The 27,144-nt window shown below is 34.2% G+C and overlaps 1 protein-coding gene across 6 annotated transcripts in view; it reads left to right on the top strand.

Annotated features, from left to right (window-relative positions):
• POLQ (DNA polymerase theta) overlaps window positions 1-27,144 on the top strand; it is a 95,937-nt gene that overhangs the window by 53,606 nt on the left and 15,187 nt on the right. For 2 of the 6 annotated variants that reach the window (XM_032480126.1, XM_032480149.1), the window contains 11 exons: window positions 403-546; window positions 5,420-5,616; window positions 6,810-7,050; window positions 8,901-9,094; window positions 12,823-12,960; window positions 14,180-14,354; window positions 16,804-16,930; window positions 17,532-17,656; window positions 19,023-19,067; window positions 21,504-21,688; window positions 23,976-24,087. In XM_032480126.1, the coding sequence (XP_032336017.1) occupies window positions 403-546; window positions 5,420-5,616; window positions 6,810-7,050; window positions 8,901-9,094; window positions 12,823-12,960; window positions 14,180-14,354; window positions 16,804-16,930; window positions 17,532-17,656; window positions 19,023-19,067; window positions 21,504-21,688; window positions 23,976-24,087 (1,683 nt within the window). Of the gene's footprint in view, window positions 1-402; window positions 547-5,419; window positions 5,617-6,809; window positions 7,051-8,900; window positions 9,095-12,822; window positions 13,200-14,179; window positions 14,355-16,803; window positions 16,931-17,531; window positions 17,657-19,022; window positions 19,068-21,503; window positions 21,689-23,975; window positions 24,088-27,144 lie in introns of those variants that run through there. The other 4 variants (XM_032480141.1, XM_032480134.1, XR_004320080.1 and 1 more) reach the window with 4 other exon arrangements.

Below are 27,144 nucleotides of genomic sequence, written 5' to 3'. Positions count from 1 at the left end.
GATTTTTAGGGAGTTTCTTAGTGTTAAGAATCACTGAGTTTGCTACAGAATTTTTGTGGTGTGCAGGTGATCTTTATTTTGCTTGAGTTATAGAAATTCAAAATGTAGCTTTTAAGAAACTTTAAAAAGTTAACTTTAAACTATTTTAGTCATTATTATAGACCTATTTTAAGAAATCTTTGGTAAATTTTTCATAGTGACAGTTGTCTTAATTGATGGGAAGCCTAGAAAGATCTTACATACACCTAAAAATGACTATCCACATAATGCATATTGTAGGGATCTGAAAAACTTGTGTGTTAAATAGTTTTTTTTTTTTATTATTTTTATCATTGTTTTAAGGCTCCGTTTAATGGCTTTATTTTTAGAGATTTTTACCTATTTCACTTTCGATTTATGTAGTTCGTTCCCCTCAGGAAAACCCTATTAGAGATGATGGATTTCCTGTTAAAGGTTGTGATGACATCTTGGTGGTTGGACTGGCAGTATGCTGGGGTGGAAGAGATGCCTACTATTTTTCATTGCAGAGGGAACAAAAGCATTCTGGTAAGTAATCACTATTTGGCTAAGTCACTATATAATTTTAATGTAACCGCTATGAGGATAGTGACTTTTTTGTTGAGAACAGTTCCTTGATATTTGCCTAGAATTTATTTTTTAGAATTAAAAAAAAATTTTTTTAATAGTGGCTGTTATGTACGTTATTTCATATATTAACTGGAGTGATGTCCTTTTGAAATTTATTTTTTTGATTGAAGTATAGTCGGTTTACAGTATTATATCAATTTCTGGTGTATAGCATAATGTTTCAGTCATACATATACATACGTATATTCCTTTTCATATTCTTTTCATTATAGCTTACTACATGATATTGAATATAGTTCCCTGTGCTATACAGTTTAAACTTGTTGTTTATCTATTTTATACATGGTAGTTAGTATATGCAAATCTTGAGCTCCCAGTTTATCCCTTCCCACCACTCCATTCCCTGACTGGTAACCATAAGTTTATTTTCCATGTCTGTGAATCTGTTTCTGCTTTGTAAATAGGTTCATTTGTGTCTTTTTTTTTTTTTTTTTAAGATTCCACATACAAGTGATATCATATGGTATTTTTCTTTCTCTTTCTGGCTTCACTTAGAAACTGACAACCTCTGTGTCCATCCATGTTGCAGCAAATGGCATTATTTTATTCTTTTTTATGGCCAAGTAGTATTCCATTGTGTATATATAACCACAACTTCTTTTTCCAGTCATCTGTCGATGGACATTTAGGTTGTTTCCATGTCTTAGCTATTGTAAATTGTGCTGCTGTGAATATTGGGGTGCATGTATCTTTTTGAATTAGAGTTCCCTCCAGATATGTGCCCAGGAGTGGGATTGCTGGATCTTATGATAAGTCTATTTTTACTTTTTTAAGGAACCTCTATACTGTTTTCCATAATGGCTACACCAAACTACATTTCCACCAACAGTGTAGGAGGATTCCCTTTTCTCCACACCCTCTCCAGCATTTATTGTTTGTGGATGTTTTAATGATGGCCATTCTCCCTGGGGTAGACTGCCCTAGGAGAACATTGTTCAGATTTATGTTGGAGAATGTTTTGCTTATGTTTTAGGCTGCCCTAGGAGAACATTGCTCAGATTTATGTTGGAGAATGGTTTGCCTATGTTTTCTTCTAGGTGATTTATAGTATCTTGTCTTATGTTTAAGTCTTTAAGCCATTTTTAGTTTTCTTTTGTGTATGGTGTGAGGGAGTGTTCTAACTTTCGCTGAATTACATGTGGCTGTCCAGTTTTCCCAACACCACCTGCTGCAGAGACTGTCTTTTCTCCATTGTATATTCTTGCCTCCTTTGTTGAAGATTAATTAATTAATTAAAGTGTATAGGTTTATTTTTGGGCTCTCTATTCTGTTCGATTGATCCATATGTCTTTTTGGGCCAATATCTTGCTATTTTAATTACTGTAGTTCTGCAGTATTATTTGGAGTCTGGAGGGTTATTCCTCCAGCTTCATTTGTTTTTTTTCAGTATTGCTTTGGTGATTCTGGGTCTTTTATGATTCCATATACATTTTAGGATTATTCTAGTTCTGTGAGAAATGTTATGGGTAATTTGATAGGGATCACATTAAATCTGTAGATTACCTTGGGCAGTATGGCCGTTTTAACAATATTGATTCTTCCAATCCTAGAGCATGGGATAGCTTTCTATTTTTTAAAGTCATCTTTAATTTCCTTAATCAGTGTTTTGTAGTTCTCCATATATAAGTCTTTCACCTCCTTGATCAGATTTATTCCTAAGTATTTTATTGTTTTGGATGTAATTTTAAAAGGGATTGTTTCTTTACTTTCTTTTCCTGTTATTTCATTGTTAGTGTAAAGAAATGCAGCTGATTTCTGTATGTTAATCTTGAATCCTGCTACCTTGCCAAATTCTTTATCAGCTCTAGTAGTTTTGTGTGGAACTGTTAGGGTTTTCTATATATATATATATTATCATGTCATCCACACATAGTGACAGTTTTACCTCTTCTCTTCCAATTTGGATCCCTTTTATTTATTTTTCTTGCCTGATTGCTGTGGCTAGGACTTCCAAGACTCTATTGAATAGAAGTGGTGAGAGTAGGCATCCTTGTCTTGTTCCAGATTTTAGTGGGAAGGCTTTCAGTTTTTCACCATTGAGTATTATGCTGGCTGTTATAAACAGCTTTTATTATGTTGAGATATGTTCCCTCTGTACCCACTTTTGTAAGAGTTTTTAATCATAAATGGGTGTTGAATTTTATCAATTGCTTTTTCTGCATCTATTGAGATGATTATATGATTTTTGTTCTTTCTTTTGTTGATGTGGTATATCACACTGATTGATTTGCATATGTTGAACCATCCTTGTGTCCCTGGATGAATCCAGCTTGATCATGGTGTATGATCTTTTTTATGTGTTGGATTTTGTTTGCTAATATTTTGTTGAGGATTTTGGCATCTATGTTCATCAATGATATTGGCCTGTAATTTTCTTTTTTTGGTAGTGTCTTTGTCTGGTTTTGGTATCAGGGAGATGGTGGCTTCACAGAATGAGTTTGGCAGTATTCCCTCCTTTTCAATCTTCTGAAAGAGTTAGAGAAGGATAAGTATGAGTTCTTTATATGTTTGGTAGAATTCCCAAGGAAGCCGTCTGGTCCAGGACTTTTGTTTGTAGGGAGGTTTTTTAATTGCTGATTCTATTTCATTTCTAGCGATCAGTTTCTTCAAGTGGTCTGTTTCTTCTCGATTCAGTTTTGATGCTCTGTATGTTTCCAGAAACTTGTCCATTTCTTTTAGGGTGTCCAGTTTGTTTCCATATAGTTGTTAGTAGTATTTTCTTTTTTTTATATTTTTGTAGTAATGGTTGTAATTTCTCCATTTTTCTTTCTTATTTTGTTTATTTGTGTTCTTTCTCTTTTCTTGGTGAGCCTGGCCAGAGGTTTGTCAATTTTGTTTACTCTTTTAAAAAGCAAGCTCTTGGTTTGATTGATTTTTTCTATTGTTTTTAATCTCTATTTTGTTTATTTCCTTCCTGATCTCTATTATTTCCTTCCTTCTGCTGGCTTTAGGTTTTGTTTGCTCTTCTTTTTCTAACTCTTTTAGGTGATAGGTTAAGTTATTTACTTGTGATTGTTCCTGTTTTTGAGGAAGGCCTTTGTCACTATGAACTTCCCTCTTAGGACTTCTTTTCCTATAGATTTTGTATGGTTGTATTTTCATTGTCTTTTGTCTCAAGGTATTTTTAAATTTCTTTTTTGATTTCATTGTTGACCTATTGGTTTTTTTAGTAGCATGTTGTTTAGTCTCCACGCAGTCATTTTTTTTCTCATTTTTTGGTTTTTTTTTCCTTCCCTCCTGAGATTGATTTCTAGTTTCATGCCATTGTGGTCAAAAGATGCTTGGGATAGTTTCTATCCTCTTAAATTTTTTGAGGCTTCTTTTGTGTCTGAGTATGTTGTCTATCCTAGAGAGTGTTCTGTGTGCACTTGAAAAGAACGTATATTCTGTTTTTTGGAATGTAATATCCTAAAAATATCAGCTAAGTCTAGCTGTTCTGTTATGTCATTTAGTATCTCTGTTGCCTTATTGATTTTCTGTCTGGAAGATCTATCCAATGATGTTAGTGTGGTGTTAAAATCTCCTATTATTATGTTCCTATCAATTTCTCCCTTTATTTCTGTTAGTATTTGTTTTATATATTTAGGTGCTCCTATATAGGGTGCATATATGATAACAAGTGTAATATCCTCTTGTATTGCTCTTTTTATCAGTATATACTGTCCTTCTTTATCTTTATGGCCTTTGTTTTAAAGTCTATTTTGCCTGAGTATTGCTACTCCCACTTTCTTGTCATTTCCATTTGCATGAAATATCTTTTCCATCCTCTCGCTTTCAGTCTATGTGTTCTCTTCACCCTGAAGTGGGTGTCTTGTAGGCAGCTTATTGTAGGCTCTTGTATTACTACCCAATCTGCTGCTCTATATCTTTTGATTGGAGCCATTTAGTCCATTGACTTTTACAGCAATTATTGTGAAACGATGTCTTAAGAAGTACCACTACCACCTCTCCCACCTTTACTCCTTGTTGCTTGTCAGATGAGGCTATTAATACTATGTTTTCTTCCTGAGGGAAGTACAGCTTTAAGGACTCCCTGGCCACCTTGAGGATTTACTTTTGAAGATTGGATCATAGCAGTTTCTTTCCAGACATTTTTCCTCCTATTGACTGCGTCTGGAAGTCATTTGGAGGCAGTGATAAGTAGACATCTACAGTAACTGAATCACACAGCCTTTGGAGAAATCTTTGGAATTAAAAGGATATGATCTAGGGAAATACCTTGTGATCTGATTATGGTTGTTGGATACCTAGCTGATTGTTGGTTTTAGACAGGAGCAAAATTAACAAGGAAACATTTTTTTAAATGCCATATAATGCCTGTTCCTGAGTTAAGCATGAAATATTATCAGTTGTTTTGTGGGAAAATATGTTAGAGTGAGTAGTTCCTTGAACTACTACTTCTTTTATTTTAGATATTTCATTACACATTCATACTAAATCTCCTTTAAAAAGGAGTTTCTTTAAAATTCATTTCAGTATAACTTTTCTGTCTTTTAATTCTACATTCTGAGAAATACAAATTTAGGAATCTTGATATTTAGAACTTTCTCCCTCCTAACTAAATAGAGCATTATAAATCATCTAGCCCAAACCATAATTTTTAGATTACAAAATAGTTCATCTTTATAGGCAACATGACCTGGATAAGGTCATGCTGAACTAAATCCTGAGGCTTCTGAGTCTTTTTGGTCTTGACAGTAGAGATTGCTGCTTCAAATGATGCATATACTTTTTGCCTTTAGGGTTTTTTTTTTTTTTTTTTTTTTTTTAGAAATTAGTGCCAGTTTGGCTGCACCTTCTCTGGATCCAAGCCTGACTGTGAAAGACAGAATGTGGCACCTTCAATCTTGCTTTCGAAAGGAGTCTGATAAAGAACGTTCTGTTATCATTTATGACTTCATCCAGAGCTATAAAATTCTTCTTCTGTCTTGTGGCATCTCCCTGGAACAGAGTTACGAAGATCCTAAGGTCCTCTGAATTATTTAAAAATTTTTTACATTCTTAAAAAATATATATTTTTAATGTTTAGGGTTAATTTTTAAATGACTTGGTATATATTTAGCTCCAAAAATGCAGCTTTAAGTATTTTAGTCACTCCTTTTTCAGTAATCTCACCCACCCAGAAGAGAGTATTATACACCAAATGCCTCTGTATAGCTAAAAACTGAGATATCACAAAATCTAAGTACTAAAGTTTACATCTTTCCTCAGATGTTTAAAAGATATTCATTTTGATCATAAGTTCTAAATTTCCTATCTTACAGTAAATTAGAAATGAAAGAACTGTCAGATTTAGATATATGATAGCAGGATATTTCAAATACCCATGAGGTTAGAGGTGGAAAATAGTTAAAGTGTATAGGTATAAGAGATCAAAAAGGATAGTAGTTAGAGGCTATTTAGCATAGGGACAAAAACTCTTACTATCCCCTAAGAACTTTTCTATATAATAGCAAAGTATGATACACTCTTCATAATGATGACTCTGAGTTATTAAGGAAAAGGTGATGTGTGTTATTGTAATAAGCAATTAACAGTACAATGTGCTTTCAGAAGACATTTATTTACAGTATCATAGCCCTCAAAGGGATATCATTTTTTCCTTCCATTGGTACTAGATACATGAGATGTGTGGAATACTAATTTTGAGTTTAGATATGATACTAATTGTTATAATCAATATAATCAATAATAGGGTGATTTCTAGCTTCTTAGCTTCTTTTGCTCTTTTGGCAAAGATTTTCAAAGGCAGCATTGAAAGAATTAAACCTAAAACTATATGGGCCCATCTTTATTAAGGTAGTAGATAAGCCAAAATCAGCCTTAGTGGAGAAGAGTCCAGCTGCATTTTTAGAAACATAATTTTTGTTAGTTGAGAGGCACCTGGGTTTCAGGCCTACTTCTGAAGTAGATTAGCAGGAACATTGGAGTAATGGAAACATATAAATTTTCCTTCTTTGAAGGCCATTGCTCTTATTGGTATCAAAAATGAGTCCTGTTACAATTATCTTTTCCTTCTACTCTTCTGGAAAGACCACTGAAAAAGTATTAAGTGAAAATGAGAGATTAGAAATGAGCTTTCTTTTTTGCCTTTTTAATTTAAGGGTGCAGAAATGTCTTTTTGAAAAATCAAGAGAATTTCTGATTGTTATCCCATTCAGGTGGCGTGCTGGTTACTAGATCCAGATTCCAAGGAACCAACTCTTCACAGCATAATTTCCCGTTTTCTTCCTCATGAGCTTCCACTCCTGGAAGAGATAGAGACTGGCCAAGGAACTCAAAGCCTGGGGCTAAATGTCAGCACTGAGCATTCTGGGCGATACAGAGCATCTGTAGAGTCCATCCTTATCTTCAACTCTATGAATCAACTCAGTTCTTTGTTGAAGAAGGAAAACCTTCAAGGTAAAAACACAGTTCCTAACATTTTTATGATGTTATAGACTGGGGATAGTTATGTATTTAGCCATTCTTTATCATAGGTGGATAATTTATGATTTTTATGCAAACCCTATCTTTTGATTTTCTAATGCGGGGATCAACAAAGTTCTTTCTGTGAATGATGGTGAATATTTTTCTTTTTGCAGTCCAGACAGTCTCAACCACCAATATTCGGCTCTGCCTGTTTCTATTCATCTTGTTTGATTTTGTAAATAATTTGCTCATAATTGTGCATAGTCGTGCTCTGTTCTGAGTAATGATACCATATCTGTAATTCTTAGGGCTCTAAATCTGTCTTTTGTTGTTTCTGCTGCGTCCTATTCTTATGTCTTTTCTGTCTTGTATTTTTCATACTCTTTTTAAGTTCATACAAGGTTTGATCATTGGAGCCCTACAGGCCTTACTTGGGGGCAGCCTTCCTCTAGAAGCCTCTTTACTCTGGCTTTTGCTAGTTATTAAACTACAGTGCATCCAAGGGCTACATTAGCTTTTCTTGAGAGTTTTGGTTCAGGAGTGTGAGAATCAGCTTCTCCTCCTATTGCTATTTCAAAGATCTGTTATCCCCTCAACCTTTTTGCAGTAGGACTCCATTCCCATTGCAACCCTGTTCCTTCCTGCTCTCTGTGGATCCAGGCTGGCTCACTGTCACTCTGATTTTGTGTTGCTCTGACTACTCTTATTCTGACCCTAGTTCTGCGTTTCTCTGGTCCCACATCCCATGAATTTCTGCTCTGGTTCTAGGCTTCGAAAGCCAGGCTGTGACTGCTCAGTATCTTCTGACTATTAGAGGCCAGTAGCTCTCACTTGTTTGTTTGCTTTAGATGGTAGTTACATGTGTCCTTTGAGATTTCTCCCACTAATTGAGACCAGCAGTACCTCAAAGAATGTGTGTATGTGGAGCTGGGAAGGGCAGGTCAGGGTTGCACAGAGTCCTAGTAGTAGTCCTAGTAATCATAGTACTGGAAGCGGAAATCTTTGTTATGGATTTTTTCTTAATGATTTAGGATTCCCACAGTGTGTTCTATGGACACTTACTTTTCAGGTTGTTAATAAATATATATAATAAAGAGTTTTATGGTCCAATGATTTTGGATTTTTGGTTAAAACAAAGTTAAATATTTGTTCAGTTTTATTCAGAGCCTGTAGTATATTAACAGGCATCAGAAATATCTAAAGATAATATATAATTGCTGAAATTCATAGGATACAGTGTCTCTCAAACCCACCCTTTTATAGAGCATTTTTGAGACTAATAATTCTAATAAACATACTGGGAAAACTGATTTAGAATGACTGTTCTTTTGAGAAATGTGAACCGATAGAAGAATACTGATTCTTACTTCAGGAATCTTACTCTTTACTCTTTGCTGAGAACATTGGGAAATATAAAACCTTCATATTTGGCTTTGTGCAAGCCTGCATACAGTGGGACCAGGAATACTGGAAATGATTTTGGGGAATTAACCTTTTGTAGTCAGCTTAGCAAGATTGGCTACCTTGTTCTTGCTAAGAGTAGAAGCAGAAACATTTTGGGAGAAATGCAGTCTGTTATGATCCAGACTATTCATAAGATTGCCCATTTTACTCTCTGCATAGACACGGATAGTAGTCCAGTGCTTAAGTGGAAAAGATGAAAGTACTTTAATGCCCTTCATTGATGGTTTGAGAGTTCTGTGCAGGAGACTGGATCTTGAAGGATAGCTTAGTAGCATCTCTGATTTTCCTGGAAAAATTCTATCTATGTTTAGGTTAATGATGCTGATCTAGTCACTTAGGTGATGAATTAACATTTTTGCTTTCTTTTTTTTTCCCAGATGTTTTCTGTAAAGTGGAAATGCCCTCCCAGTACTGCTTGGCCTTGCTAGAACTAAATGGAATTGGCTTTAGTACTGCAGAATGTGAAAGTCAGAAACACATAATGCAAGCCAAACTGGATGCAATTGAGACTCAGGCCTATCAACTAGCTGGCCATAGTTTTTCCTTCACCAGTTCAGATGACATCGCTGAGGTTGTATAATGGAAGTAGGGAATTGAGAAAAGTCTTTTTTTTTTTTTTTTTAAAAACAGTGGTACTGGGATTTAACTCAGGACCTCATGCATGCTGAGCATGCATTCTACACTAAACTAATACCCACCCCCTAGAAAAGTCATTTTTAGAGTTAAAAATGATTTGCGTGTGTGTGTGTGTGTGTGTGTGTGTGTGTGTGTGTGTGTATTTCCTAAATGTGTTTAACTTAAACACTAAAGATCAGTAAAACAAAACAGTTAACCAGAATACTTTGAAGACAGAGTATTCTAACATCTCCTTTGTAAGTTTATACCTTTATTTATGAATAGGGAAGTAATAAAGAAGGCTTCTAGAATGTATGCTTCATAAGGAGATTTGCCTGGAACAGGAGAGGCTCTCAGTAAACATTTGTTGTATGAACAAGAGCCGTCGTGGTAGTTGTATAACAATGTAGATGTTTCTCCATGAAGTTAGTCATTTCATGAACTCTCACTCATTCCTCATCGCAAGATCTTTTTTTAGAATACAAAATTAGGTATTTTTTTAGATATTAGTAAAAAAAAGATTTTTGTGTCTGTTTTCTTTTAAAAACTTAATATTTTTATTGCCTTACATGAATTTTGACATAGTTTGCTCTTGTTTTTAGTTTTAAAGGTTGATGTTCTGTTTGCTTCTCTCCCCATACTCCATAAAGGGTGGTTGCATTGTTTTAGAGGAGTTACAGATTCAGGGTGGGTGCTTACACTTGATAGCTTTGAAGTTCTGTTTTCTAGATGTGATTGAATATTATAGCATATTGTTAAATATTACAGACTTTAAAATCAGACTTCTTGGGTTTGCATGCTTCCTCCTGTATTTATTAACTAACTCCATGACTTTAGGCCACTACATCAACTCTTTATATCTCAATTTCTTCATCAGTAAAATACACCGTGTTAGAAATACCTCATGGAGTTGTGAGGAATGAACAATACATATAAAACACTTAGAAAAGTGCCTCATAGTAAGGGCTCAGTAAATATTATATAAAGGGCATAAAATGTCTCTCTTTTAAGCCACAGAGTTAAATGTTTGTTTTTTTTTTAAATGAAGAACTTTGTGGTATACTTTCTCCTAATGACATGGTATATTTGTATTGAATTTAGTGGTGTTTGGGGAGTGAAGTGAAGTGAATTTTAAATATTTTAAAATATTTTCTTTTGATTTCTTTAGTCCAGAAGTCCCTAAGCCAGTGCTTAGCTGGCTGCACATAAAATTACATGGGAAACTTATCAAAAATAATAGAATCTCTGGATTTCAGCACAAGTAGACATAGGGCAAAGGCAGGAATGAGTACCTGTGTAATTCAGATGGGTGCTAAGGCATGTGAGCCTTAGGTCTAGGCTATGGTCCAGCCTAGAATAAAAGTCCTTTGATATTATTGGCTTGTTCTTAGGTTTTCATGTTAAAATGGAAGTTATACTAAAAGTAATCTAACAGTTTCATACAGCGACTATTTTATCCTTGGTAATTTTAAGTTGAATCTTTGAACTGGGCAAGATGTTCTTAATCATCTAGAGCTGCACTATTCAGTAAAGGAGCCACTAGCCACTTGCAGCTATTTAAGTTAAATTAACTAAAATTAAATAAAATACATCAGTTAAATTTCCTAACCACATTTCAAGATGTCAACTAGCCACACGTGGCTAGTGGCTACTATACTGGACAATACAAATATAGAACAGTTTTATTCTTGTGGAAAGTTCTTTTGGATAGCACTGGTCTAGAGGAGGTATCAGCAAACTGACTTGAGGGCCAGATCTGACCTGTCACTTGTTTTTGTAAATAAAGTTTTATTGGAACACAGCTACAGCTGTTCATGTACTTATTGCCTGTGGCTGTTTTCATTCTATAATGGCACAGTTGAAAAGGTGTGACAGGCAGTAAAACCTGCAAAGCTAAAAATATTTATGATCTGACCCTTTATAGAAAAAAAGTTTGCTGACCCTTGGTATAGAAGGACGCACAGGTTAGTGGGAAGAAAAAGGGCTTTAGAGTTAGAAGATTCTGGGTTCTAATTCTTAATTCTACTACTTTCTGGGCATACAACTTTGAGCAAGTTTCTCCAACTGTCCAAACTTTGACGGTTTATCATAGAGTTGTTATAAGGATTACATGGTAAAGCACCTAGCATAATGGCAAGCACATAGTAAGTGCTCAATAAATATTAGTGTCTCTTGCTCCCAACTAGTTCAACCCCCTCATTCACAGATGTGTTAATTGAGACCTGGAGAGGTAGCTTATATTTTTATTTATGTGAAGTTTTTATTATTAATTCTGAATGATTCACCAAAAATGGAAGTTTAAGATAAAGAACTTTTAAATATGTGACTCGAGATCTTTAAATTGTCTTAATCATGCTAGGTCTTCCTTCCTGGGGTTATTGATTTATTGTTACTTTATTAATGTCTTATTTTTCCTATTCAGTTATTTTTTTCTCTCTTCTGTGCTGTCATTCATTCATGAACTCTTTGATATCTCATTAGAGTTGCCTAATAAAATACAGGACACTCAGTTACATTTGAATTTCAGAGAAACAATGGAAATATTTTAGTGTAAGTATGCCTCATGCAATTTAAATTTGACTGGGCATCCTATAATTTTATTTGCTAACTATAACTCCAATCCCTATACATGCATATATTCATATCTATATAACACAATCTTTGGACAAATTACTTATTCACATCCATAGTAAGACTCACTACTTTTCATGCCTGAGACCCCAGTTATTCCCACTACTTAAAACTAGAACCAGATCTTTGTTTCTATCATTACTACTGTTGTAGGGAAACACAGGTATATCTTTACTTCTACCCCCGTCCCATCTTGTAGAAAAAATTCTTTTCCAAAGGGTTTCAATTTTTAGAACTATTACAGGGAAAATAATCCAAGGTTCATTAAAGCTTACTCAAAGTATGGAAAGGAATGAGTAGAGATAGTAGACAGCGTTCTGAGTTGCCTAAGTTGCAACTCCTCTAATATGAACTAGCGAGTTTTTGGTATACATGGGATCTTCCCTCTGCCCCAGACCCTGGATCCCTGTTCCATGTAAGCCTTGTTTCTTCAGTGGATGCTTACTGAACCCTCTCCAGCTTTTAGTATTGCTACATTAGATCAGCCACCTTCTCCTGACTTTGTGCCCAGGGACTCTCAGAGTCCAGTCTTGTGGTAATGGAATTAGATGACTCTTTGGGCCCCTTCCTACCTTAATGTTCTCTGATTTTTATGATCACACAATAGCCATGAAGGCGCCCATGCTGATCCTATGGGGCTTAAATGATTGAGCAGCCACATTGGTTACCACATCAAGGGGGTATTTAGGTGAGCTTAAAATCCTCAGAGCAACCTAAAGTCTCAATGCCAATAGCATTGCCAGTAGCTTATTTGTCAGTTGTTCAGCACAAAGTATACATTCTTGTGTTCTTGACTGTTTAAAGGCCTGGTGTTAATATTAATGTGATACTGACTAAATCTGATATTGACTAAATACGGACAGCCTACTTGACATACAAGATTTCATTACCATTATTTATTAAATGTGGTAATTTTAGATTGTCAAAAAAAATTCTTCCAACCCATATTGAACAGTATAGGGTTTTTTTTTTTCAAGTAACTTTTTAAAATGTTTTCTGAATGATAATACTTGTGATTTGTTTCTTGACTCAAGAGGCATTAATTTCTTACAGGTTTTGTTTTTGGAATTGAAGTTGCCACCAAGTGGAGAGAGAAAAAACCAAGGTAGCAAGAAAACTTTGGGTTCTACCAGAAGAGGGATTGACAATGGACACAAGCAAAGGCTGGGAAAACAGTTCAGCACTAGTAAGGTGCTCTTTGGGGCAGTCACAGGGCAGAATCTGAACTACTTTTGGCATTTTGGTGAATTGAAAGAATGATGATGAAATCAAGATCCAACATAGCTCACCATTTGAACTTACCCAGATAAAAACAAATTGGTTTGTGGTTCAGCTGCCCACAAAAACTGTGGAGACATTCCAGCATGGAAAATCTGGATCATAATCTGAGTTAGCAGTTGTTTCCTTCCTATCATTAAGACAGTACAAAGGTTTGTAAATTCAGACCTATAGACATTACTTAATTATTGACATCCACTACTCTTGGGCTTCTAGTATAATATAATTTGTGTAGTTACATGAATGTGAACAAAGATATGGAAGAATTTTTTTTTAAGTCAATACAAATAAAATTTTGTTTTTTTCAGTTCCAGAGCAAAATAGTAAATTTTCCATGAATTTGTTTTAAGAATCTAATCTGTTAATTTCAAAGTAAAATTGCTAATCACAGTCCATGGAAACTGTATTCATGTGACATAGGAGAAAAAGGGCTTAATTTTACATTTCTACTGAATGAATTATTAATGGAAAATAAGGGTAGAAAGTACAGCCATGGAGAGAGCTGTCCAAGTTGCCATTCTGTAGAATTTTGATCATAATATTATTAACTATGACTTGCCTGCCTTGGGAAAGTTTCCACAGCTTCATCCTGTAGCAAAATGTTTTATTTGATGGTGGTAGCCTTCATACCTCACAAGTCTTAATTCCTTAATGGTTCACTGAAAGTCAATAGCATGGAAAATTCAAAGTTTTAAAAATAAATGTCTTCTGGTTTCCTTGATACAGAAACCATGAAAGTATTAGAGCAAAAAAGAAGAAAAAAATAAGGGCTGGGAAACTTCCCATCACATGAACAATGGAGGAGAAAAATAAAAGAAGAAATGATGTAAACTCTTGTGTAGGGTGTGGAGGAGCAGCTACTTCGCTAAGTTGACATCTCATTGATTTTCTAAAAAGATAGCTCTAAATTGATATCATTCAACATTAGCATGTTTACATTTTATAATATGTAGTTATTATAAGTTTATCATTATGGTGATTTCCAAAAAACCCAAATAGTAACTTTGAGTTGCAGATACAGGAGTTAATCACATTAAATTTTGAGACTATGTTATTTACTTAAAAGAGATTCTGGTTTGCTATGGAATTTGGATAAGAATCTGATCTTACTTTAGTATATTTTTTTTGGCAGGATGTTTTAAATAAATTAAAGGCAATACATCCTTTACCAGGCTTGATATTAGAGTGGAGAAGAATCACTAATGCTATTACCAAAGTAGTCTTTCCCCTGCAGCGGGAAAAGCGTCTGAATCCTTTTCTTGGAATGGAAAGAATCTATCCTGTATCACAGTCACACACTGCTACAGGTAATGAGAAATCTTAAATATGGATGATATCCAATTGTGCAGAAAAAACTTCATAAGTAGTATTTGCTTGTAATGACCAAGGAATTCAAGTGTTGATCATTGGGTTCCATGAAGTCCTATAAACATTTATAAAACACATACTACATCCAAAGTATAGGTGGATGGATGTTGCCTAGATACAGAGATGAAATGTAGTGGGATATAGTTCCTGCTTTCAAGTACCGTATGGAGCAACTTGGATGTTTGAGATTGAATGAGAGTATACCTAGGAATTAAATATTTATTTGAGTCAGTGATCTTACCTAATTTCATTCCCAACCCCTCTCCTAAATCTCTTAAGATTCTCCCCAAGTTGAATATAAGTAGGCCTGTGGGGGCATATGTATAATAAGGGAGTGTCTTATTTTACTCAATCAGAAAAGAAAGCTATAGAGTACTTTGGGTGTCTCATGGTCCTCTTGGGATAAGTGTGCATGTAGTCTCGTGAAGAAAAAAAGCATGCTTTCTCTAGGTAGTGCAAAGCTCTAAATATTTGCCAAATGCAATGTGCAGTTAGAAGAAAGGGCAGTATTAACTCCTTCATAGGGGAGGCATTTTAGTTTGGTGGTATCGAATGTGGACTTTGATATTAGAGTTTTACAAGGTTTGCATCCTGGTGCTGTGAATCTTCAGACAAGGTACTTAACCTCTCAGTGCCTAAGTTTCCTCATGTATAAAACAAGATAATAATAGTCCTACCTCACTGGGTCATCTCGAGGATTAAATAGATTAATACTTGTAAAGTGTTTAGAATAATGTATGGTACATTATCAGTTGTTGCTGCTATTGAGGATGGGGGCACCATGAGGAGCTGCTTTTCTATCTGCTTGCTTAGTCTCTATTGTAAACAATTTTCCCTTCTTCCCTATTGAGTTAACCACTTGGTGCTTCTTGCCAATTTCTTGCCTTGTTGATATTTGTTTCATTTTGGAACATATGCTAATACTGTAAACTTATTTAAAATAAATCCTTGTTGGTGAAAAAAAGAATCAACCTAGAGCTCTCAAAGCTCTTACACATTTATTTGTTTCTTATAAAGTAGAAAGTCATCAGTTCTTTTTTGTTTTCCTGATTGGTTTTCATCATACTATACCTGCATTTAAAGAATATTTTAAAAATACAAACTTACCTAAGCATAGTAAAGCCATTTCATTATTAGAATTTGTCTCTGTGAAGCTACATTCATATTCTTTATTTTTAACATCTAATTAGTTTCCCAATGGTACCTCCTTAATCCAAACAATAGACCTGAATATTAAATATTATTATAGAAAAGAAGACAGTGTGTTCAGGCACAAAGAGACTTGGATTCTTACCTCTGCTACTTGTTAGCTTTGTAAAATTGAACAGGCCATTTAATGCTATAAGTATATTAGTATCTACCATTAATTGAGCACTAATTTTTGCTAAAATTTAAATAACGAAGACATAGTTTTCAGGAGTTTATTCAGAAAAACTATCAGAGGTTCTTAAAATGTCCGATTCATCAAAAGAAGGTGAAATTATATACACTAGCTAGTGGAGAGCCTGTTACAATGAAGAGTATCATAAAACAGGATTCTGTGTCTTTATATATGTACTATAAAAATTGCAGTAAAGAGTCAGTTACCCAGACTTTTTGAACACTGCTTATGTATTTTAGAAAAATTCATCCAATAAGTAAATAAGTAAAATGTAAAATATTGGGGGGAAAATAAAGACCATAAGCATTAAAATAAATAGCTTTCTGTTTCCTAGAAAATTTATTAGCCACCTGATTCTGGTTTCTAGCCATGTGAGTACTATCATTGATTTTCTTGATGAGTGACGATGAGGAGGAGGAAAACTGGCCAGGTGATATCTAGAAGGTGATGTTCCAGTCACTGTCTCTCACTGCTACTCCATCTGCTGCGTTAGCTAACTCCTCTGGCCTCACTGGTCTCTCTTCAGCACTCAGTTGCTCTTCTGCTTCAGATCCTCCTCTCTCTATCTTGTACATTTCTGGCTTTTAAAGGCTCTGACAGTCATTTCTTCTAGGATCCATTTGATTTGTCTTTATTCACTAGTATAGCGGTTAGCATTTTATAGTGCTAACTTCTTGGCACTCATTTTAGCATAGAAACAGTACAATTTATCACATTACTTATTATCATGGGATTGTTTTCTGTAGAGCTAGGTAAATATGAAACATAGTAGTTTAGCTTATTCATATACTTACTTACAGTGGGATTGGTCTTGTACTTACTTTATTATTGTTAGACACATGAACATAATGAAAATATTTCATTTAAATTTAAATTTATTTCAGTTTAACAATAATAGAGCATGCATTTTTAGGATAATTTAGAAATGGTATTACTGTTAAAATAAATGTCAGATTTCCCTTATCCTGTCCCCCCTATTTTTCTGTCTTTATTCTGCTTGCTTTTAGGACGAATAACCTTTATAGAACCAAATATTCAGAATGTACCAAGAGATTTTGAGATCAGAATGCCAACACTAGTAGAGGAAAGCCCACCTTCCCAAGCCCTAGGCAAAGGCCTACTTTCTACAAGCAGGTAGGCTCTATTTCTCTTCATTTGTGTTTATATACTTCTGGGAGTATGAGTGGCTCAAAAAATAGCCTGTTGGACAAAATAATGGAATTTGTTTAATTTTCTGTTCCAGGCATACACATTTCTTTTCTGGGAACTACCCATTTCAAATCCTGAGTTTGTCTATAAAGAAGCTAGTTGATGGTAAAAAGCTGAAAACCCGGCCACTAATTAAATCAATCAGCATAGAATTCTTGTTTCACTCGACACTCAAATACTAAAGGGAAAAGTTTACAGTGTCTGGAACATCCCCCTTCCTTCCATCCCCATATGCTCACAAAAGGAAAAAAAGCATAGATCATTTATATTAGGTATGGTTAATGAGATTTGTTGAGTTGAGTGAAGCAGTTTGTGGGAAAAGTTATTACAGAAATATCTTCCTTCCTGTTTCATTGAATGTTTGCTGAAAGAGGTCTAGTATCTTCTTTAAGCTTCAAAGTGAATTTCAAATAATAAGCTTTTTAAATTTCTTAGATGGAAATACTGACTTTACTAAAAAGAAAATCAGACCATTTTCATATATTTGAGACTACTTCATGTCCAGCTAATGATTTTGTTTGCACAGCAGAGGAGGAAAAAAGAAGGGCTGTGGTCTGAACAGCAGGCATCAGGCACAGATGGGGGAGAGAGCCTCAGACAGAGGAATGCCTTTTTCAGTTAGCATGAGACATGCTTTTGTGCCTTTCCCAGGTAAGATTTTTGAGTTTCTTATTGCTGTGGGAATGGTTTTCAAAGCAGTGATAAAGCCTGAATTATGAATAAGACTCAGAAGAATGCATTGGTTCCTACATCTTTCCTCTCTTTAGTGGAGCCTGTTTTTCCCCCGTTGCCGGGACAGTCAGTCAGCATTGTCTTCGTGATCTGCTCTGTGGGAAACTTTTGTGCTGTTTGCTCAGCAACCTGCTGAAATCATGTTATCCTAGGTCATTTACAATGTGTTTAGTTAACTATCTAAAGTAAGTTTAGATTTAAGTCTACTGTCTTGTCATTTGTATTTTGTTCTATCTGTTCATTGTTCTTTTTTTAAATTTTTAAGTGACTATTTTTATTGTTTTATTTCCTCTCGCCTTATTAACTATGTATCTTAGATATTTTTAGAGTTTACAGTATGCATCACACCACAGTGTAGCTTCAAATAATTTTATACCACTTTATCCATAATGTAAAGAGTTCTTTTTCAATTTCCCTTTTCTTGTAATAGATTTTCCTGTAACTATTATTAAAAAACTTTGCTATGTAGGTATTGGTTCTGCTTTAAACAGTTATTACCTTTCAAAGAAATCAAGAAACAAAAAAGTGTCTTTTCTTTATGTCTATCTTTTTTTTACCCTTTGACACTCTTTGTTCGTTGGAGTAGACTCAGGTCTCCGTTTACTGTCATTTTTCTTCACCCTGAGTACGTTAAGTCTTTTTTGTAGCACAGTTCTACTAGTGATGATTTCTCTCAGCATTTCCGTGTCTCTTATTTTATTTATTTTATCCTTTCTTTTGTAAAATATTTTTATTTGACATATATTAATGGTTTTACAGTCTTTCTCTTTTAGCACTTTAGATATGTATTTCCATTAGCTTATGGTTTGTATTATTTCTGATGAGAAATACACCACTATTTTCTTGCTATTCCTCTAAGCATAATATATCTTTTCCCTAGATGCTTTATAAATTTTTTTCTTTTAATTTGTTATTCAGTTTTAGCAATTTGATTTGCTTGTGAGTCTCTGGGTGGTTTTTCTTGCTTTACTTCTTAGGTTTTTGAATATGCTGAATTTCCTGAGTTTGCTTAGGTTTTTTTTTATTTTTTCCCCTTAATCTATGTGCTTATATGTTTCATTAAATTTGGAACATTTTCAGCCATTATTTCTTGTAGTATTTTTGATCCCTGTCTCTTTTTTCCTAGTCCTCCAATTACATACATGTAATACCACTTTATACTGTCCCACAGATCACTGAAACTTTTTTTTCTTTTTTATTCCCCTCTCCATTTTTTTTTTTTTAAATTCTGTGCTACAGTGGATATATTCCATTGACTGTTTTAATGTGATCTTTAATTCTACAGTGTCTAGTTGCCTGTTACATCCTTCTGGTGAATTTTACACTTCAGGTATTGTATTTTCAGTTTTAGAACTTTCATTTAATTTTTTGTATAGTTCCATTACTTAATTGGAATTCACTATTTGTTCCATAGTTCCTATGTTCCATGTTCCTCGTTTCTATATTTCCTTAAATTCCTTAACATATTAAAATGCCATCATCTCTATAATATCTGGGTCATTTTTCTAATGATTGAATTTTCTCCCAGTCACAGTTACATTTTCCTGGTTCTTCATACGTCTAGTATTTTTTTTTTTTAATTGTATGCTGGACATTGTAGTTAGTACATTGTTGACTCTTTGGATTTTGTAATCTTCAGATAGTCTTTTCTTCTGGAAGGCAGCTAATTTGCTTTCACATCAGCTTGACCATTTTGAGACTTTTAAAGCTTTGTTAGCAAAAGTTTAGAGTAGCTTTTACTCTACTGCTAGGTTAACCATTATTAGATGTAACTCTGTGGGCAGGTCTCTACTTTGCTCAAGTTGTCTAACAAGGTCTCTCTATCTCAGTCTGGTCAGAGCTTGAACATCTTTCAGCATTCAGGAGAATGTTGTTCAAGTAATTGTTCAGCTGACAGCTGAACTTTGGTAATAGCTATTTCTTTAGTGTTCATTCTTTGCCTGATTCCCTGAACTTTCTCCCTGCAGTTTAGTGTTTGATCAGACATCCAGAGGGATTACTGTGCATATTTTTGGTGATCCGTTTATGCACAGTTCCTTTCTCCAAATTTCACAAATTCCAGCTGCCTCAGTAGGCCCAGTTTGCTTTCTCTGTTTCCTCAACTCAGAGACCACATGCTTTGTTTCATCTCTCTTTCCTTACACTGCCTCCATTCAAAAGTGCCTCCATTCAGAAACATGAGGCAGTTGCATGGTACCCACTATCTCCCCTCTCCCTTCTCCTTCCCCTTTCTCAACGATTGTAGTCCTACGTTGCCAATTGTCCCACTCACCATCTGAAAAGAGTTATTTCATATATTTTGTCCAGTTTTATTTTGTTTATGGCAGGAAGGCCATAAAAATTGTGGTCATTTGCTTTAAATCAGTATTTATATATTTTTGAATTGGTTATTCATTTACATAGTTCAGAAATCAAAATATATAAAAGGAATATATTGAGAAACTTTGCTTCCTTCTATGTCCTAGCTACTCTATTATTTATAACTCTTAATTACCTATTTGAGTTTCTTATATTTCCTTCCAGTATTTCTTCATGCAGATATAAGCAAATATGAATACATACTATTTTTTCCCCTAGTTTTAAAAAAGTGTAAGCATTCCACAGGCACTGTTGTTTGCTTTGCTTTTTAAAATATTTTTATATGGAAGATTTGTGATTATCAATAAAGAGATGGAACATAAACCAGTGTAATCTGTGTGCAGGTAATCTTTGTAGCAAACTGTGGGCTTGTTTATTGAGTCACAGATTAAAAACCTGTTTAATTCTGATAGAGATTATCAAATTGCCATCTAATGGGCACAGTTACCACTTACTTTGCAGTAACAAAATATGGATGTTTTTCTACAATCTTGACCCAGAATGTGCTGTCCAACCTCTGGAATTTTGCAGGATAAGTAGAAAAAAACAGTTTCTTACTATAGATTTAATTTGCATTTCTTTTATTGTGAATGAAGTTAAGCATTATTTAATGTTGTTAAGGCTCTTTTGTTTTTATTATTTCTGTGAACTGCCTGTTTATATTTTGTTCTTGGTTTGTAGCACCTCTTTTCTATAATATGTTGAATTCTTTGTGATATCAGTTGCAAATATTTTTCCTTTTTCTTTTACCCTGCTTTTACTTTATTTATTTTATTTTGTTTTTGCCATGCATATCCAATCATTTCTAGCCCATAGATAAATTATTTGAATCCTCTTAATAACCATTCTTCACATATAGAGCACTTGATTTTTTGTTTTGTTGAACAACTTTATTTTCAAAGCAGAGCACACATTTCTCTCCAGCCCCCTTAAAATGTGCACATATTAGAAACCAGTTTCTCCATTCATTCATTCATGTATTCATTCTTTCATTCATTCATTCAACAACCGTTTGTTAAGGGCCTATTATGTGCCAGAAACTGTGCAAGGTTTTCTATAGAATGCAAAAGATTAAGTCTCCTACCCCTAATGACTACTTGGGAGAAGCATGAAAGAACCATTTTAGATTATGTGTCAGTGCTTTGGGAACACTGAGGAAAGCACTACCGCAGTGGTTAAGGGGCAGAGGTCAAGGGTGACTTTACATACATTTACATACTCGACAGCTAAGCAAAAAAACTTCGCATGTTGTAGAATTGAATTGAATCATATTAAGAGCAAGGTTTTTGGCTTTTGGCTACATTATTTCATGGTTCTGTGTTTGAACTAAATTTCTGTTATCCTGCTCAGTGTCATAAAACTTGGGGGTATTTTTGTGCCAAATTTTCTAAAATTATTTCTATTTCAGGTGGTTTAATATTAGCTGCTGATTACTCTCAACTTGAGCTGAGGATCTTGGCTCATTTATCCCATGATCATCGTCTCATTCAAGTACTAAACACTGGAGCTGATGTCTTCAGGAGTATTGCAGCTGACTGGAAGATGACTGAGCCAGAATCTGTTGGGGATGATCTGAGGCAACAAGCAAAGCAGGTGATCTTAGTGAACATGCCTAACATAAATGAGGAGAATTTTAATGATTCAAAAAAAATTTTTTTTAAACTGTCTCAATCATTTGCAGTTGAAAAGTGATTTCTCCATCTTTGGGTCTTTCACAATATTCATCTGAGCCTATCTCATGGTATTAATTATATTCTTGTAGAGCCAGTAGAAAGAATCAGACTTAGTCTGGGGCTACTTAGTTTCAGGAAAGCCATTTACATTAGTGATAGATATTGTGGTGGTGGTGGTAGATGTTATTTGTGTGTGTGTGTGTGTGTGTGTGTGTGTGTTTGTGTGTGTGTGTGTATTTTTAAATTCTCTTTCTAGCCTGTAAGCACCCTTATGCTTATCTTTCTATATTCACACAGCATTAAGCCACAGTGCTTTTTATAGAATGGTGCTCTCTAATATTTGTTGAAAAATAAATGTTGCTGAACTATGGATTATAATTAATAACTAATAGTTTTTTAGTTTTTTGAGGCCATTGGTTAGCTCAGCTGCCCATGAAACTTCATATTGCCGTTGGACTTTTCAAATGGGTCCATATTAATTCCTATTCCTGGATGACTATCAGGCACAGGGACAATCAGAGTCCACAGTTACACCATTTCCTCCAGAATTAACACTAATACTTCCTTACCAAATGACCTGTGAGAAATATGATGCCATTTTCAAGAGAGCAGGGTTGTTGGCTGAAGTAAAGGCACACCACTTCCACCTCCAAGATCCTGCTTTGCTAGTTTTACATTTACACTTCTAGCTACTCGTAACTATAATTCTTGATTGGCTCGGTAAGGATGAAACACTTCTCTCACCACTGGTTGCTTAACACCAACACTTGTTCCTCCTATTATTTAGAAAGCCAGCTTTGTCCTATTGAATCTTCTCAGGGGTCATGCATTTAGCAAGCATCAAACCCTAGGTTAATTAGATCATATTCCAATATTTAATACTCATAATAAATTTGTGAAATAGATATTATTATTATCCCCATTCTATATAGGAAGAAACCAAGGCACAGAAAGTTAGTAGTTTGCTTAAGGTCATAGAGCTCTAAATAGTGGAGCCAGTGTAAGTTCAGAATGCCAGAACGTAGACATTCTGACTCCATAATCTAAACATTTATACATAGATGATAGCTTTTTCTATTTAATAAGTTATTGCATGATTTAATATTGTTTATGCTTTTTTTTCCTTTTTTTCCCCTGAATTACCATGTGCTGACCGTCTAATCTAGATCTCTGTTGCTGAGATCTCAGACAGCACTAAGTAATATCTGAGTTAAAAAAAAAAATACAGAAAGACCGAAAAAGAAAACTGGAGAGGGAAAAAATCCATCTCAATGTAATTTTAAAAAAAAGTATTTTGAAAGTATTTTGGAATTCTGATAATCATTTTTTGCAAGTTATCTTTTAAAATTTTATTTACCAATGTTTATATAGAGCTTACCTTATGTCATGCAGTTTCCTGAACATATATATAATAACTCATCTAATCCTAACAATGTCATGATGTAGTTATTACTATCCTCACTTTATGGTTGAAAAAAATCAAGATATAAGGTAGCCTTCGTAAGATAATACCTCTTGTAAATGGTGGAACTAGGATTTGAACCCAGGCAATAATTATTATTAAATCAGAGTTTCTTTATTGACTGATTTAAACCATTTTCCTTCACTACTTCCAAAACTTTCTCAAGAGTTTGTATTTAACCCAAATAAATTCTGTTATTGTGGGATTTCAGGTGGCTGTAAGATGAAGAGGATATTTATTTCCAGTGAAGTCCCCCCCATTATGAAGTCACGTAGTCTACTCTTTCTGCTTTTTAGTCCTATCGAAAGGTGAGGAGAGGGATGTTCATAATGCTTCTCTTTCCTGACTTCTAGGCAGTAGTTTCTGACTCCTTTAAGCAATAGTTAATGAGGTATTAGGAGTAGAAAGCTGTTCTGAAGACTGCTGGATAAATGCTAGCGAGAAATAAATTTTTCCTTTTAAATCATTAGGGTTATTTTCTTAACTCACATACACTCACATGCATTCGTATTCTGCCCTTTCTTCTTTTCCTCCCCCGACCTCAAAAAGAATTGCTAAAAGGCAGAAAAAGATGTTCACTGGATATCCGCTTCTATGGATCTTACCCATGAAAAGCAAATCTAATCATTTCTTTGACTCACTGTGAAAAGTTTACCAAATTTCAATCCTAATAAACTTTTTATGTTTGCATTTTATGTAGTTATGACCTTTAACTTACATACTGAGTGTGATGAGTCCCTTTCAGATTTGCTATGGAATCATATATGGAATGGGAGCTAAGTCTCTGGGAGAGCAGATGGGTATTAAAGAAAATGATGCTGCTTGCTACATCGACTCCTTCAAAACCAGATACACTGGTAAGGAAGCCTTGAGTGTTATTTATCTTCTAGATACTATTCGTCTTAACTCTCTTTCCATATTATATTAATTTTTGTTAAAAAATAAAAATAGGATTTTCTATTAACATTTCCAACAGAAGTTTTCATCAAGCATTGTAAATTAAATAATATTAATTGAATAATTAATTAAAATAACCTTACTTATTATTATTATTTACAAAGATGTGCTTTTTTCATAAAAGGAGGGACAGAAATGGAATAGTAAAATGCAGTTAATGTATGTGCTACTATGTCATTGTGAATATCTCAAAATATAGGACTTGTCCTGTGCTTTGGGTTTATATAGCTTTAGCCTGAAACAATAAACTGTTGATTAAATGTACCAGAAACTGTGAGAGAACAATTACTATTATAGAGCAATTTGAATAACAATAAAATTCACGATTTTTAGGTGTATAGTTCTATGAATTTTGATAAGTGCACACATTCATATAATCTACACTACAACCGATAGGGAAACATCACCCCATCACCTTAAAATGTTCTTTTTTGCCTCCTTTGTAATCAACCCTGTCTCCAGTCCCCAAAAAGAAAAACTTTTACTCACACATGACATGATCTTATGCATAGAAAACCATGTGAATTCTGTAAAAACAACTACTAGAACAAATAACTAATTTAGCACAAGTTCCCACCATACAAGATCAGTTTGTAAAACTCAGTTGTACTTTTATATACTAGCAATAAACAATTCATGAATGAAGTAATAATAAAACCCTTACAATAACATCAAAAAGCATGAAATACTTGGAGTAAACTTAACAGTATGTGCAAGACTTTACTGAAAACCCCAAAGCAATTCTGAGAGAAACTGAAGAATACATAAGTAAATGTGAAATTTACCATGTTAATTTATTAGAAGGCACAATATTGTTAATGATGACAGTTCTCTGTAAATTGTTCTATAGATTCAATGCATTTTCAATCAAAATATCATTAGACTTTTGTGTCAAATTTGACAAGCTGTTTCTAAATTTATATGGAAATTCAGAGGCCTTGGAATAACTAGAATAATTTTGGTGGGAAAAATACAATGCTGAGTATTTACAATCCTTAGTTTCAAAACTTATTATAAAACTACAATAATCAGGATAGGCATAAGAGTGTATATAGAGAACAATGAAACACAACAGAGCATCCAGAAATAGACCTATACATATATGATGAATTGATTTTCAACAAAGTTGCTGTGGTAATTCAGTGAAGGAAAGATGGTCTTGTCAGCAGTTGGTGCTAGAGCAACTGGATACCAGTATGGGGAGAAGAACCAAAAACCTTCTACTTTTATCTCACTCTATATTAAAAAAATTAACTTGATATGAAGAGTAAACCTAAAAGTAAAAGCTAGAACTAGAAACCTTCCAGGATAAAAGGGAGAGGAGCTTTGTAACATAGAGGCAGCAATAGTTTCCTAGGTGATAATAACACCGAATTAACTATAAAAGATAAATATTGATAAAGGACACTATTAAGAAAGTATAAAGGCAAGCCACAGACTTGAGAGAAAACATTTACAGTCCCTATTATCTAACAAAGGACTTGAGTCCAGGATCTATATATTTAAAAACAAAAACCCAAAACAAACTTACAACTCAAAGTGAAGAAGCAAACAGTTCAATAAAATTAAGTTCAAAAGATTTGAATAGACACTTCATAAAAGAAGATACATGAATAACTATCTCAAGTATTATCATCATTAGTCCTCAGGAAAAGCAAATTAAAACCACAAAGATACCATTAAAAAACACTAGAATGCTAAAAACATTGTATCTATTTTACATTGCTGGTTGGGCTGTAAAATGGTACAACCACTTTGAAAAACAGTATGGCTCTTTCATATAAAGTTAAACATACACCTAACCTTATGATTCTGTAATTTACTCTTGGATTTTTACCCAAGAAAAATGAAAACATATGTCCAAAGGAAGACTTGCATGTGAATGTTGTAGCAGTTTTATTCATAACAGCCAAAGACTGGGAATGTTAAACAACAAAAAATCAAGTGAATAAATGTTAAAAAGTTTTTTCCCAGTTTTATTGAGGTATAATTGACACATAGCACTTTATAAATTTAAGGTGTACAGCACAATATATCACGGAATGTTTACTGCAATAGATTTAGTGAACATCCATCATCTCATATTGATAGACATTAAAGAAATGGAAAAAAATATTTTTCTTTGTGATTTTTTCCTCTTAGGATTTATTCTCTTAACAATTTTCATATATAACATAAAACAGTGTTAATTGGCTTTATCATGTTGTGCATTACATTCCTAGAATTTATTTATCTTATAACTGAAAGTTAGTAGCTTTTGACCATCTTCATCTAATTCCCACTCCTCCCGCTCCCTGCCTCTGTTAGCTACAAATCTGATCTCTTTTTCTATGAGTTTGTTTTTGAAGTGTAATTGACTTACAAACTGTGTTAGTTCTTGGTGCACAACATAGTGCTTCAGTACTTCTATACATTTCAAAATGATCACCATGATAACTAGTTGTCATCTGTTAACCATAAAAGATAAGACATAGTTATTGACTATATTCCTCATGCTGTACATTTCATATTTGTGACTCATGTATTTTGTAACAAAGTTTGTTCCTTTTTCTTTAAAAATAGACTATTTTTTTAGTGCAGTTTCAGGTTTACAGCAGAATTGAGCAGAAAATACAGAGTTCCCACATAGCCCTCCCCACCCACACATATATACTCCCCTACCCTCAACATCCCTCATCATTGTGGCATATTTGGTACAATCGATGAACCAACATGGGCACATTATTATCAACCAAAGTCCATAGTTTACATTAGGGTTCACTCTTGATGTACATTCTATGGGCTTTGACAAATGCATAATGACATATAACCATCACTATAATATCATACAGAATAATTTTATTGCCCTAAAAATCCCTTGTGCTCCATCTATTCATCCCTCCCTCCGTCTCCCCAAACCTGTAGAAACCATGATCTTTCTTTTGTTTCCGTAGCTTTGCCTTTTCCAGAATGTCATT

The sequence above is a fragment of the Camelus ferus genome, chromosome 1, assembly GCF_009834535.1.
Source record: "Camelus ferus isolate YT-003-E chromosome 1, BCGSAC_Cfer_1.0, whole genome shotgun sequence".
NCBI classification, from domain to species: Eukaryota; Metazoa; Chordata; class Mammalia; order Artiodactyla; family Camelidae; genus Camelus; species Camelus ferus.
This window is presented reverse-complemented; position numbering and strand designations above follow the sequence as displayed.